Genomic DNA, 12,561 nt, shown 5'->3' with positions numbered 1-12,561 from the left:
ATTAAAATTCATACTCTTCGTCTTGACCATGCATTAATAAAGCGTACAAAAACAATGAACGAAGAAATGTCGCACCTTGCATCCACGTCAGCATCCCAAGTAGCGATAAATACCCGTTGCATTTCACAACCAAAACCTCAATTTCTCCTCTCCCTCTCTCTGTCTCTCATCTGACGCTTGAATTCTTCTGTCTTCTTTTCGTTTGGGGTATTTCCGTCTTCCAATTTAGACCTTTTTTCGCTCTTCATTTGAATTTTTTTCCCCCCTTCTCGTCTTGTTGTTTTTCTTCTATTGCATGATGGGTGGTATTTCTACTGATGGGTGATCATTTTCAACGGCTCAGATTGCAGGATACTGTGATTGTTTCTCCACAAGATCAAGAGCATTCGAGTTTTGAGATTTCAATAACGTAAGTGAATAATATTTCAATAGCTTGTCTCTAATTATTTGAAAAAATTGAACAGTTTGGATTAATGATTTTTGGGTGGGAATGATACTAATACTTTTAATTAAATTATTAAATAGCTGAGTCGTGTCAAGAAAAGTTCTGGAAAAAAACTCAAAGTGAACTTTCTTTTAACTCAGACCTTTGAATTATGCTTTGATGAATGGTTGGACCCTCCCTACTCTGTATAAATAAAGTTTATTCCATCAAATATCTAAAACTCAAGTAGGTTACACAATAAATTATAAACACCCGTGTGATCCTTCTAAGAACTTATGAAATTTTGAATTAGATAATATTTCTAATTTCATTTAGAAGATTGAAATCACCAATTTGATGGCATATAAATAACATGGTATACAATAAGGTTTTAGCTATGGGCACTTGTATGGCCTTTTATTATTATTATTATTATTATTTTATGTCGGGGCTTACTTGAGTCTTTCGTCCATTTAATGTTTTTTTTTTTTTTTAAATAAAAATAAAATATAGACGTTGTGAGAGCCGTTCACCTGCTTTGTTTATGCGCCGTGCTAAAGTATACTGAATCACAGTGTACCCTAATGCACCAGGTTGGATGTTTGGAAGGGCAAACTAGCTAGGGACGGACGGTCCTACCAAGGGTTTTGTGGGGCACACCGTGATATGTGTTTTATCCGCGCCGTTCATCTATTTTGACAAATCATTTTAGACAGTAAGCCTAAAAACGAAGTAGATTGAAGGCTCAGGTAGACCACGTCGCAAGAGAACAGTCGGGATAGAATCCCCTAAGATCGTCCGTCTTTTTCTAGGTCCTGGTATCCCATCCATGTCCTGTTTGGATCGGGCGACAAATACAAGAAAGGTACAGAGGGTCAATTCCTGGGGTTGGTGAAACCCGATGGTGGGTCCCACTTATCAGACGCCAAACATGAAAAGACCCCAATCAAGACCGGTTTAACAGGTTAGAGTTAGGTGAGAGACCGACTGAGGGTGGACTGCTTATCGGCTCTCACCAACTGCAACCGGTCTTTGCCTGTCGGCACCTTCGTACGTTGGACTCTTTCTACGCTACCATGCACACGCGACTGCTGACGAAGGCCAGAGTATAACTTTGTCCCGCGGGAGTATGGGAAACCACACTAACGCACAGACCCAACGGTCTGATTGGATGACTGTGCTTCGATCTGACCGTCCAAAATGCTTACCCTATTAAGTAGTGATCATAGCATAAATGGGCCATATCAAAAAGTTGTCGAGGGAAAGGAAATGTCACGTAAAGAAAATTGTCATGAGGCAAAAAGATCTACTTAGTGGGAAGGAAAGAGACGTATAAGCTAAAATAGAAGTTGATTTTTCTAACCATATAAGCAACGTAAGCAGATTAGGCAGTTCTTCAAGTTAGAAACTAGGTGGGGCCCACCGTGACAGTAGGAACAGTGAGGATTGAACATCCACAAACATTCATGAGGCTATGGAAGTTTTAGCTAATGTCATCATCATAGGAATGAACTTATGAACGGTTTATATGGCATCTACACATCACGGTGGACCCACCCCGTGTTGTACATTTGAGTTTTGGGCCTATTTCATTTTTGGGTTCATGTCCTTACATAAGCTGGTAAATTGGATGGACGGTTTGGATTGAGTATATGCATTACATGTGCATGCATATCAAAATTCATACTCTCGCAGTGTATGGCTTAGTTAGTCCTTTGCTGTAAGAGAGGAACGCGGATTGCGTCCTAACCTGTCCTTCTTAAGGGAACGGGCAGGGGCTCTGAGAGCTCACCGTGATGTATGGGTTTTTATCCACACCGTTCATCCATTTTTACGTGGAATTTTATAAGATGGGTCCTAAATTTAGACACATTTAGGCTCATGTGGACCACACCACAAGAAGCAGCGGTGATGGTGATGCTCACCATTGAAACTTTTCTAGGGTCCACCGTTAAGTTTATTTTCCATCCAAACTATTCATATAAAGTTACATAGACTTGGATGAAGGGAAAACACAAATATCAGCTCCGTCCAAAACTTTTGCGGACTCGAAGAAGTTCTCAACGGTGTTTGTTTAATACTCATTGTGTGGTCCACCTGTATATTTGATCTATCTAATTTTTGGCATAATACCCATAAATGATAAGGAAAAATGGATGAACGGTGTGGATGAAATCCATACTTAACGGTGGCCACTCGGCAACCCCTGCCAGTTCCGAGCTGGAGACGAGACGGGCGGGATGCAATCCATTTTCGTATCAACGGAGGGATTGCCGGCGGAAGGCTTTCGTAAATTCCTTCGGTGGGAAGCTAGGTGGGCCCTCCGTGATGTTTGCTAAAAATCCACTCCGTCCATCGATTTTTCCAGATCATTTTAGGGTATTATACAAAAAATGAATAGGATCCAAGACTCAAGAGGTCTAGACGAGAGGAAACAGTGGGGATTTGAACGACCACCGTTGAAACATTCATATCGACACAGAAATTTTGTATCAGGATAATTTCTTTATGAATTCAGTTCATACCAGTGGAAATGACTTTATAAACGGTTTGGATGGCATATAAACATCAAGATGGACCCTAGTAAGGTTTCAAATGTAGGGATTTCTTTCCCCACTTTTTCCTACGGTGTGCCCTCATTTAGTTTTGAGTCCACATAATTTTTGTTCTCTCATTTTAAAATGAGCTGAAAAAATAGATGTACGGAGTGGATATATCAGAAACATCACGGTGGGCCCCAACTAGCTTCTCAGCGCAGGAATTTCCTGGAAAACCTTTCCCAGTCAATCCGGCCTAAAAATAATAATAATAAAGTAACGCATGCGACACTTTGAAAGCATGGCCCACCACGCATCCACGTCAGCATCCCATGTAGCGATAAATACAGCTGCATTTCACAAGATTCACAACCAAATCCTCCTCTCCTCTCTCTCTCTCTCTCTCTCTCTCTCTCTCTCTCATTCTCATCCGACGCTTGAATTCTTCAATCTTCTTCTCGTTTGGGTATTTTCGTCTTCCTCTTTAGACCTTTTTTTCGCTCTTTCCTTGATTTTCTACTTCTCTTCGTGTTGTTTTTCTTCTATTTCATGATGGGTGGTACTTGTACTGATGAACCATCATTTTCAACGGCTCAGATTGCAGGATTCTCTGATTGTTTCTCAACAAGATCGAGAGTATTCGAGATTCGAGATTTCAATAACGTAAGTGATTGATATATGGGCATGAATTTTTAACTTTTTGTGTATGAGGTTATTGAGAAAATGGGTTAAAATGTCAACCTCTACGTACCCCTCTTCTTTTTAAAAAAAAAAAATTACGTACACGCCCTTTGTTTCTCTGATTTTAACAAGTATAAAATATCCAAGGTGCGTATGGCAAAAAAAAAGGGCGTGTTTAAATAAAGCTGAGTTTTGCTATTCCTACACGCAGTCAGACACGTCAACCTGAATGGGTGTAGGACATCTGATCCGTGTATAAGGTGGACCCAAGGTGTAGATCATGTGGACATGTGTGACACATATACAAAACTGAATGGACGATCTTAAAATTCTTGCAAGTTTATCTAGGCCGTTCTTTGGTAATTAAACAGCCTGGCTTTTTGGGTGCGGATTAGGTGAGACCCCGGCTCCATTAGGTGGGTGGGACCCCTGACTGTGGGGCTTACAGTGATGTATATGACTTAAATCCACACCGTTCAACCATTTTTAAAGGTCATTTTATGGTATGGTACTAAAAATGAAGCATACCCAAATCTTAGGTGGACCACACCACAAGAAACAGTCATTGATTGAATCCCTACCATTAAAAGCTCCACCGGAATTTTTTTTTGCCCATCCAACTTGTTGATAAAGTCACGAGGACTTACATGAAGAGACCACACAAATATCATCTTAAGCTTTTGTGGCCCACAAGAAGTTTTTAATGGTCAATTACGACTGATTCCTGTAATATGGTCCATCTGAGATTTGGATTTGCTTCATTTTTTGGATCACGCACTAAAATGAGATTTCAATACGGATGGACGGCGTTGATGTAGTCACATAACTCGAGGTGAGCCCTAAATCAAGGGGACTCAAACACCTCGGGCCCTAAATCAAGGAGATCTCCTGTTAAATATTTTCTTTTGTAGTTAACGCTGACACTGATCCAGTCCACGTGGCACAAGTGGATGGTATCCATAGGTGGGCCTCACCATGGAAAGCACTAGATAACGTGATATTTCCCATTTAATTTGGACCGTCGGTCTGTATTTTTTCTATCTTTCAAATAACTACGTGCCAACTTTCTCCGTTCTACGTACTTTTCACTAACAGCACACATTAAAGCCTCCATTGGACGGTTTTGATTCTTTCCAGGACCCTAACAAAGTGGGCCCACTTGATGAACGGCTTGGATTTTGCATGTATGCATGTTCAATCGCCCGTTGTGACGTTACCTATTATTTTCATACCAAATCACTCTTGTCAGGATTTCTAGGTCATTCGTTTATCATTCCGTTCAAAATAGAATAATCATTAACGTAGATCGGCTGCATATGAGCTTTCGCATGCAACAATTTCTTTCCCAGACAAATGTCCCATTTGAAGAAGATCGGAACCGTTCAAAAGGTTTTACGTACAATGGAGATGATTTTATATGAAAATATGAGAAATCAACCTATCCAAAAGGATACAAAATCAAATCAATATAAATCCGTTGGTTGGACTAATTGCTACATTGTGGCCCACAGAATGAGTTGATTGGATTGATTTTCATTTTAAGTGATCAACATGGTGCCAACCACATTTTTCACGGACCGGATTTTCAGAAAATGAAACATGAGGCAGGAAAGAAATGGGCGAATGTGAGAGAGTTCATGCATGCCTTTTTTTTCGGGGGGGGGGGCGGGGGTGGTATCATTTTAGCAATATAGTTATTATTCTGAAGCGTGCCGTCTTGAGCGACGGAAAATGTCACCTGATACCCGGCTTGGATGCCCTACACGTGTGCCACTGGCGCATGCTTTAGCCGTAGAGAGGAACAGGTGTACGTGGTGGGTTAACCACTTTCTCATTTAGCATTGGAAAAATAAAATTCGGCTGTGTTAGGTATGACATTGATCTGGCCTTTGGATGCATGACACGTGGCAGTATGTTCTTATCTGATCCATCCAATGGTCGATCGTGAGCAATTAAGGTGGGCCATTGATATATGCATTACACGTGTCCACAACGTGCAAATGCATATGATCGCATGACAAATCTTTTATGGTGCTTGCGATTCCCACTTGAAAAGGATCTACTTTTATCACCCACATTCCCAAGCCATTTGCGGCACGTGTGCTGTCGTGGGTGGGATTAAGATCTGGCCACACATCACGTGGGGCCCACCGTGTATTTAGTCCGAGCTAAAATAATAGGATTCTCATTCGTCTTTTGGGCCACGTATATTCAATACGGACCTCGGCTCATCATATTCCATCCACTCAATTCTTCTCATACACGTGTCTCCCATCTGTTGGGTATTGAAATTATTTTTTGTCAAGGATATGTTGCAAATGGGCCCCACCAGATGAATGGCTCAGATCTTGGTCACGTGTGCCAAAAATCACTCTGTGCTAATATCGACCGTGCACCTTTCTTCCAGTCTGATGTCATGATGATGGAAGAACTTCGGCAGCACTTCCAACAGTGCGCGCACCCGCTCATTAGTGGGCGGGTCCACATGCTATGATGTTCCGTAGGTATCCTCCATATTATCGATCAGAACCGTTCATTCTCTAGATCACTTCGTGTATGAACCTCATTGCAAAAAATCTCACCAATAGTCGTATCTTATCGATGGACCTTTCCTTTTTTGTGTACATCCGTTTAGATGGTCATGATCAGTCTCACTGGATTGCCAATCTAGTTGGAACCTTTAACATCACCGCTCATCGAAAATACACCCACCCAATGAACGGTCCGATTTCCTCCTTTTTTTAGTTCACCTAGCTTATGACATTCTTTATAAATACTTCCCACATGATTGCAAAGTGCAGCTCACCTACCGAAGAAAATTCTAAAAGTAAAAGAAAACTCATGGCAGCCACTTCACAAACAACATTCCATGATGGACGGCCCCACATAAAATCAGAAGAACAACTTACCAAATGTGGCGGTGAGCTCTTCACCCTAACCACTATAGTTGGTGGCGGTGTGATTACTTGATGAGACTAAACAGGCTCATGGTAGTTGGGGTTGTAGGTATGGTCGGTCATTATCAGATAGTCATGCTTAAAAAAGGTTTTAGGCCCCATTTGTTGGTAGTGAATTAAATCTCACCAAATCATACTCATTTTGTTTTTTCTTCGAGTCTTCCATCCCTAATCTTCATTTTCTCATAAATTTAATTTTTTCATACCTATCAATAATTCAAACATTAAAAGAACTAAGTTTATTCAACCTAATCATATGTGTGAATCTCTTGGGTTAGTCGTCCACCACTCATTATGTTTTTGGGTTTTGCTTCAACATTTAAGCTAAAACACTATTCTCTCTCTCAAAACCCTAATTATAAACCTAAAAGTTTTGGACTTTCATACTTTCACAAATTATCAAATCCTAATTTCTCTCATTCTTGAATTCATCCAAAATACTTACAGCCATTATACCTAAAACCCTAATTCTCACATTCAATTTTATAAACCCTTTAATCCATTCACTCAATTTGATCCCATAAACCCTAAATTCTAAATTTTATCAATTCATCTAACCCTAATTTTAGGGTAAATAGTATTAAGTATTCTATTTTGAAATAAGTTTTACCTTATGCTAATCATATATCTTTATATCCATTAGATTTTAGATTCTTTTTATTTAATAATCAAATAATCCTTCTACCAATGATAACTATTTTATTAGCCATTTTTTTCTATCATGTGTTCATTTGAGTTTTGAGCCTGTTTTATTTTTAAGTTGTTATCGTGATGTTTCAAAACGGATTGACATGATGAATTTCTATTGAACATGACTTTGGGCCCCACCTACTTAGCTTCATGTCATGCACTTTTTATCTTGGTAATTGGAAATTTCTCAATAATCTGACGGAAATATAAGTTTAAAAATAGTGTATTAAAATAAATTGATTTAAAATTTAAATATCTATACGCAGTGATTATTGAAAATTTACTACATGAATTGTATTAATTTCTTGAAAAATCTCAACCTAGCTTTAAGTGTGAAAGATCAAATCCATTCATCAGGAATATCTCAACATATAGATGGCAGATTTCAACCATCCAATCATCAGGGCATCCAGATCCGTTCATTGAATATGGGCTGTGGTCAATTTCAACTATTCACTAATCCGTTGATCAATCAGTCCGATAATAGTGGGGCCCTCCTGATGAGAGGCTTGGATCTTACACACTTATTGTAAGTTTCCACACGAAAGAGTATGATCCTATTCTAATTCTCATCGAACAGGTGTGCTCTCCACTCTCACAGGCGCAAAATGATCATCAACGTGAAGGAGTCGACTATGGTGCGCCCGGCGCAGGATACGCCTCAAATTGGACTGTGGAATTCTAACGTGGACCTGGTGGTGCCGAGAATGCATACTCCTAGCGTGTATTTCTACCGTCCAAATGGATCGTCCAACTTCTTTGATCCGCACGTGCTGAAAGAGGCCCTCAGCAAAGCCCTGGTCCCATTTTATCCAATGGCTGGGAGGTTGAGGAGAGATGAGGACGGTCGGATCGAGATTAATTGCAACGGTGCAGGCGTCCTGCTCGTCGAGGCGGACACTGGATCTGTGATCGACGATTTTGGGGATTTTGCACCCACTATGGAACTTAAGCAGCTCATCCCAACCGTTACTTACACTGAGGACATCTCTTCCTACTCTCTTCTGGTGCTACAGGTGAGAAATCTATTCTTCTTCTTTTTGGGGCACGCTTGAAAGTCAATCCAGACCTTAGATCGAACATTGCATTCTAGTGGAATGATTGTAACTGTCCAATTGGTGGCTTTGGAGTGGACAGTTAGGATGAATTGGTCAGCAATCCAACTCCCCACAGGGGAAATGAGATTGTTACGATCATCCTATCAATTTGATTTTTAGGCTATGGTCCATCTCAAATTGTGCCAGAATTTTGGACAATCTGGATTTATAGATATCATGCCTGTTTGGATTTGGATAAAGTTGTGTCATTGCTTGTCATATCAACTTAAATGCTTAAACTCACTAAATAATCTCTATCAGGCCACTGTGATTTATGTCTTTTATCCATCCCGTCCATTCATTTTACCGTATCATTTTGAGGTGTGAGCACAAAATTATAGCATATGTAAAGCTCAAGTGGACCACACTACAAGAAACAGTGTGAATTGAACACTGAAAGCTTCTTAGGAGCCAAGGAGGTTTTTGGATCAAGCTGATAAATTTTCAACGGTGGACATCATTATTCCCACTGTTTCTTGTGGTGTGGTTCACTTGAACTTTGAATATAATTCAATTTTGGAATCATGCCCTAAAATAATATGGAAAAATAGATGTATGGTATGGATAAGTCACTTATATTCATAGTGGGCCACACATAGTTTACTCACTATGCTTAAACATATATTGAGTACACAAGCACACAATCCATTTCTAATATATATATATATATATATATATATATAGCACTCTTTCTTAGGCGTGAGACCAAGTGGAGTATAAGTTAATTCTATTATTATATGGATTAGATAGGTTGAATCTTGGGTTGGCATAGAAATTAAAATTTGAGTCGTCAATTAAATAATGTTATAAGATTATTCAATTCATACTGGCTATCCATGTTTTAATAAAAAATAAAATGACCACCAGCATAGATTTAATGGGTATAATCATATGTTCAGGACCTTCTAATTATTATGATTACATATATTCTTCATCTATGATGGGCCGACGATTTGCAAAATGAAAATTGTCATAGGCAGTGGATGGGTTAGGCTGATCTAAAATTCAACTGGGCCACACCACAGAGAATGGCTAAGATGGGACACCCAAAAACAAAATAAAAAAAAACTTTTCAAATTATGTGTGGGTCCCACCATGTAATGCGTTTGCCACCAGAATGAACGAACGCATTAAAAATGGAGATTCCAGGACTTAGGTACACCCATGCTTTTACATGTTTTAATCATGCTTCTCACTGTGGACCCACACATTCCATCCTAGGTCAAACATACTTTAAAAAGCTTTGTAGTAGAACTGGCCTACTCACCTACTAGAGGGAAAGTGACATGGGTAGACCTGTTGACAAAGTCAGTAGCATATTAGGTGCGGCATGGTTCTCACCCTAGCCGTACCACCCTTATAATGGGGCCCACCTTGATATATCCATCAGTCTATTCATTTTGCTGAGTCATTTTATGGCATGTGCCCATAAATGAAGAAGATCCAAATCACAGTTGGACCATACTATAAGAAAAAGTGGTGATTGAACACCCTATCACTAAAAACTTCCTAAGGCCCAATATAATATTCATTTGCCATCGAAGCCGCGTAAACGTAAATGAAGTGAAAAGACAAATACCAGCTTAATCCAAAACCTTTATAGCTCATTAATAGTCTATTACTACTCTTTAATGTTTGAGAATTGGATAATGTTTGAGAATTGGATCTGCTTTCTTTTTGGGTTCATGCCCTTAAATGATACAAGAAAACAATGGACAGTATGAATATAGAATACATAAAGCAAAGTAAGCTACTGCGGTGTTTTTGTAAAATCCATTCCCACCATGGAGTGCATCGTTCCCTTCTTGATTTTCATAGAATGTTTATTTAAGATCCAGTTTGTTCATTACACACACACACACACACCCCATAGTGACACGCACACCATTGTGGGATTTATTTCACCACTTATGGGTATCGGACCTAAGACCTTGTGTTGAAACTCCTCACAGTCTACCACTGAGATAAGGACGCGAACCCTTCATTAGATATTTAGTCCAACATTAGGCTCAAAGAAAAAATGAATCTGATTTGTGATTCTTGCCACCTTAAAAGGATATAGCTGGAGAGAGACATCTACCCATAGTTTAATTTTATACCCAACCATGATTCACATGTTCAACTAATTGATATATGGAGCCGATTTTTGGGATCTTGACCTAACATGGGGAGACACTTCTAGTTGTTAGGGTAGATTTTACATAAACATGACAGTAATATCATGCTGTCGGGGCCTCCTATCCATTTCCTCTCCAAGTTGTGGAATAATAATTATATAAATTAATGAGGTAGCTCTTTGAAAAAGGTACTAGAATGTAAATTAAATATTCATTAGATAATTTGTTATAAAACTCTTCTTATAAAATCATAATATAACCTTTTACAAGAGTTAGGAGCTGACTCATTATTTTTGGACCATTGACATTTATTTATTGTTCACTTAATCTCAGGTAACTTACTTCAAATGTGGAGGCGTATCGCTAGGCGTAGGAATGCAGCATCATGCCGCTGATGGCTTCGCCGGCTTACATTTCATCAACCATTGGTCAGACGTCGCCCGCGGTCTAGATCTCACCATCCCACCGTTCATCGACCGGACCCTCCTCCGAGCCCGGGACCCACCCACCCCAATATTCCACCACATTGAATATCAGCCCGCACCGTCCATGAAAACCCCACCAGCATCCGACAAACCACAATCCGACACGTCAGTCGCTATCTTCAAAATCACACGAGATCAGCTCAATATCCTCAAATCCAAATCAAAAGATGCACATAACACCGTCGGATACAGCTCGTACGAGATGCTCGCGGGACACGTGTGGCGATGCGCATGCAAAGCACGTGACCTCCCTGATGATCAAGACACTAAGATGTACATCGCCACCGATGGACGGGCCCGTCTCCGTCCAGCGCTCCCACCGGGCTACTTCGGCAATGTGATCTTCACCGCTACGCCGATCGCAGTCGCTGGCGACCTGATGTCGGGCCCACCAACGTATGCAGCTGGCCGTATACACGACGCGTTGGTTGTTATGGACAACGACTACCTACGGTCAGCATTAGATTACCTTGAGCTGCAGCCAGATCTGACCGCTCTTGTTCGTGGGGCCCACACTTTCAGGTGCCCGAACCTTGGGATCACAAGCTGGGCCCGATTACCGATACACGATGCGGATTTCGGGTGGGGCCGGCCTATATTTATGGGGCCCGGTGGTATAGCTTATGAAGGACTTGCTTTTGTGCTCCCGAGCCCTACCAATGATGGTAGTCTCTCATTGGCTATTTCATTGCAAGCGGAACACATGGTCCGCTTTGAGAAGTACCTCTACGACTTTTAGAACCCGATACGTTGCGCCCGAAATCCGAAACTTTTCGGGCCGATATATCGGATACGTGTTTTTTTTTTTTTTTTTTTCATTTTTTCCGGACCTATGTCATAAGACTTTCAGACGGGAAATGCTCCTTGTCAAATTGCTAAAATGCCTTTCGGGGTGTGTTGAATGGAAACTGCTGTTCGATAATAAATATGTAAATATCGCGATAATAATATTTTATCCGCTAGTTTTAAATATCGCATTTTTTATTGCAATATTTACCCAAAAAATCGAAAAATAATTAAACAAGTTATTATATGAATCTAATTTCAAAATCTTCATTTTTTCTACTTATCTATAAAAGATATTAAAAATGTCCAATTTACACCAAGATTTTCGGGATAATATCTCGTCATAACCCACAAAATATGAAAATCTCCCGATAAATTTTCTTGCCGAGAAATTGCCGAGAACGAGATCCGTTCTATGATGGTGGACCACACCACAGGAAACAGTGTTTTTAGGGTATGACCTTTCATCTTGGTCTTTGTGGCCTTATCAACACGTTAGATGGTAAATAAACATTCTGGTAGCCCATAGAAGTTTTTAACGGTGGGTATTCAATCGCCACTGTTTCCTGTGTTGAGGTACACCTCATATTTGGATCTCCTTCTTTTTTGGTGTATAACCTAAAATGACTGTCAAAAAGGATGGACGGTATGGATGTAAGGTACATATATCACGGTGGGCCCTAAAGTCAGTGAACCACCCACTTCGGTGCACCGCGCCCACAGGGTACAAACTTGTCAACCAACGACTCAAAATCAATGGCTAAAATTCCTTGGATCGGTCGCTATG

At 40.2% G+C, this 12,561-nt stretch overlaps 1 protein-coding gene across 9 annotated transcripts; it reads left to right on the top strand.

The window, feature by feature from the left end:
- Window positions 1–134: 134 nt before the first annotated feature.
- LOC131256935 (shikimate O-hydroxycinnamoyltransferase-like) lies at window positions 135–11,962 on the top strand. 9 transcript variants are annotated; one of them, XM_058258048.1, is made up of 5 exons: window positions 135–208; window positions 344–409; window positions 3,559–3,624; window positions 7,870–8,305; window positions 10,837–11,962. In XM_058258048.1, the coding sequence occupies exons 4-5, from the start codon at window positions 7,898–7,900 to the stop codon at window positions 11,725–11,727; spliced, it is 1,299 nt and encodes a 432-aa protein (XP_058114031.1). In that variant the 5' UTR covers window positions 135–208; window positions 344–409; window positions 3,559–3,624; window positions 7,870–7,897; the 3' UTR covers window positions 11,728–11,962. The 9 variants fall into 9 exon arrangements, with proteins under 9 accessions (XP_058114031.1, XP_058114033.1, XP_058114032.1 ...); XM_058258050.1 differs by having other exon boundaries at window positions 136–208; window positions 7,891–8,305; XM_058258049.1 differs by having other exon boundaries at window positions 160–215; window positions 351–409.
- Window positions 11,963–12,561: the final 599 nt, after the last annotated feature.

The sequence above is a fragment of the Magnolia sinica genome, chromosome 9, assembly GCF_029962835.1.
Source record: "Magnolia sinica isolate HGM2019 chromosome 9, MsV1, whole genome shotgun sequence".
NCBI lineage: Eukaryota > Viridiplantae > Streptophyta > Magnoliopsida > Magnoliales > Magnoliaceae > Magnolia > Magnolia sinica.
The sequence above is the reverse complement of the archived record's forward strand: the minus strand, read 5'-3'. Positions and strand labels throughout refer to the sequence as shown.

Coding starts and splice junctions, on each gene's coding strand:
- LOC131256935 (XM_058258048.1), top strand. CDS start 7,898: ATGATCATCAACGTGAAGGAGTCGACTATGGTGCGCCCGGCGCAGGAT. Junction 8,306..10,836: donor ACTCTCTTCTGGTGCTACAG/GTGAGAAATCTA, acceptor ACTTAATCTCAG/GTAACTTACTTCAAATGTGG.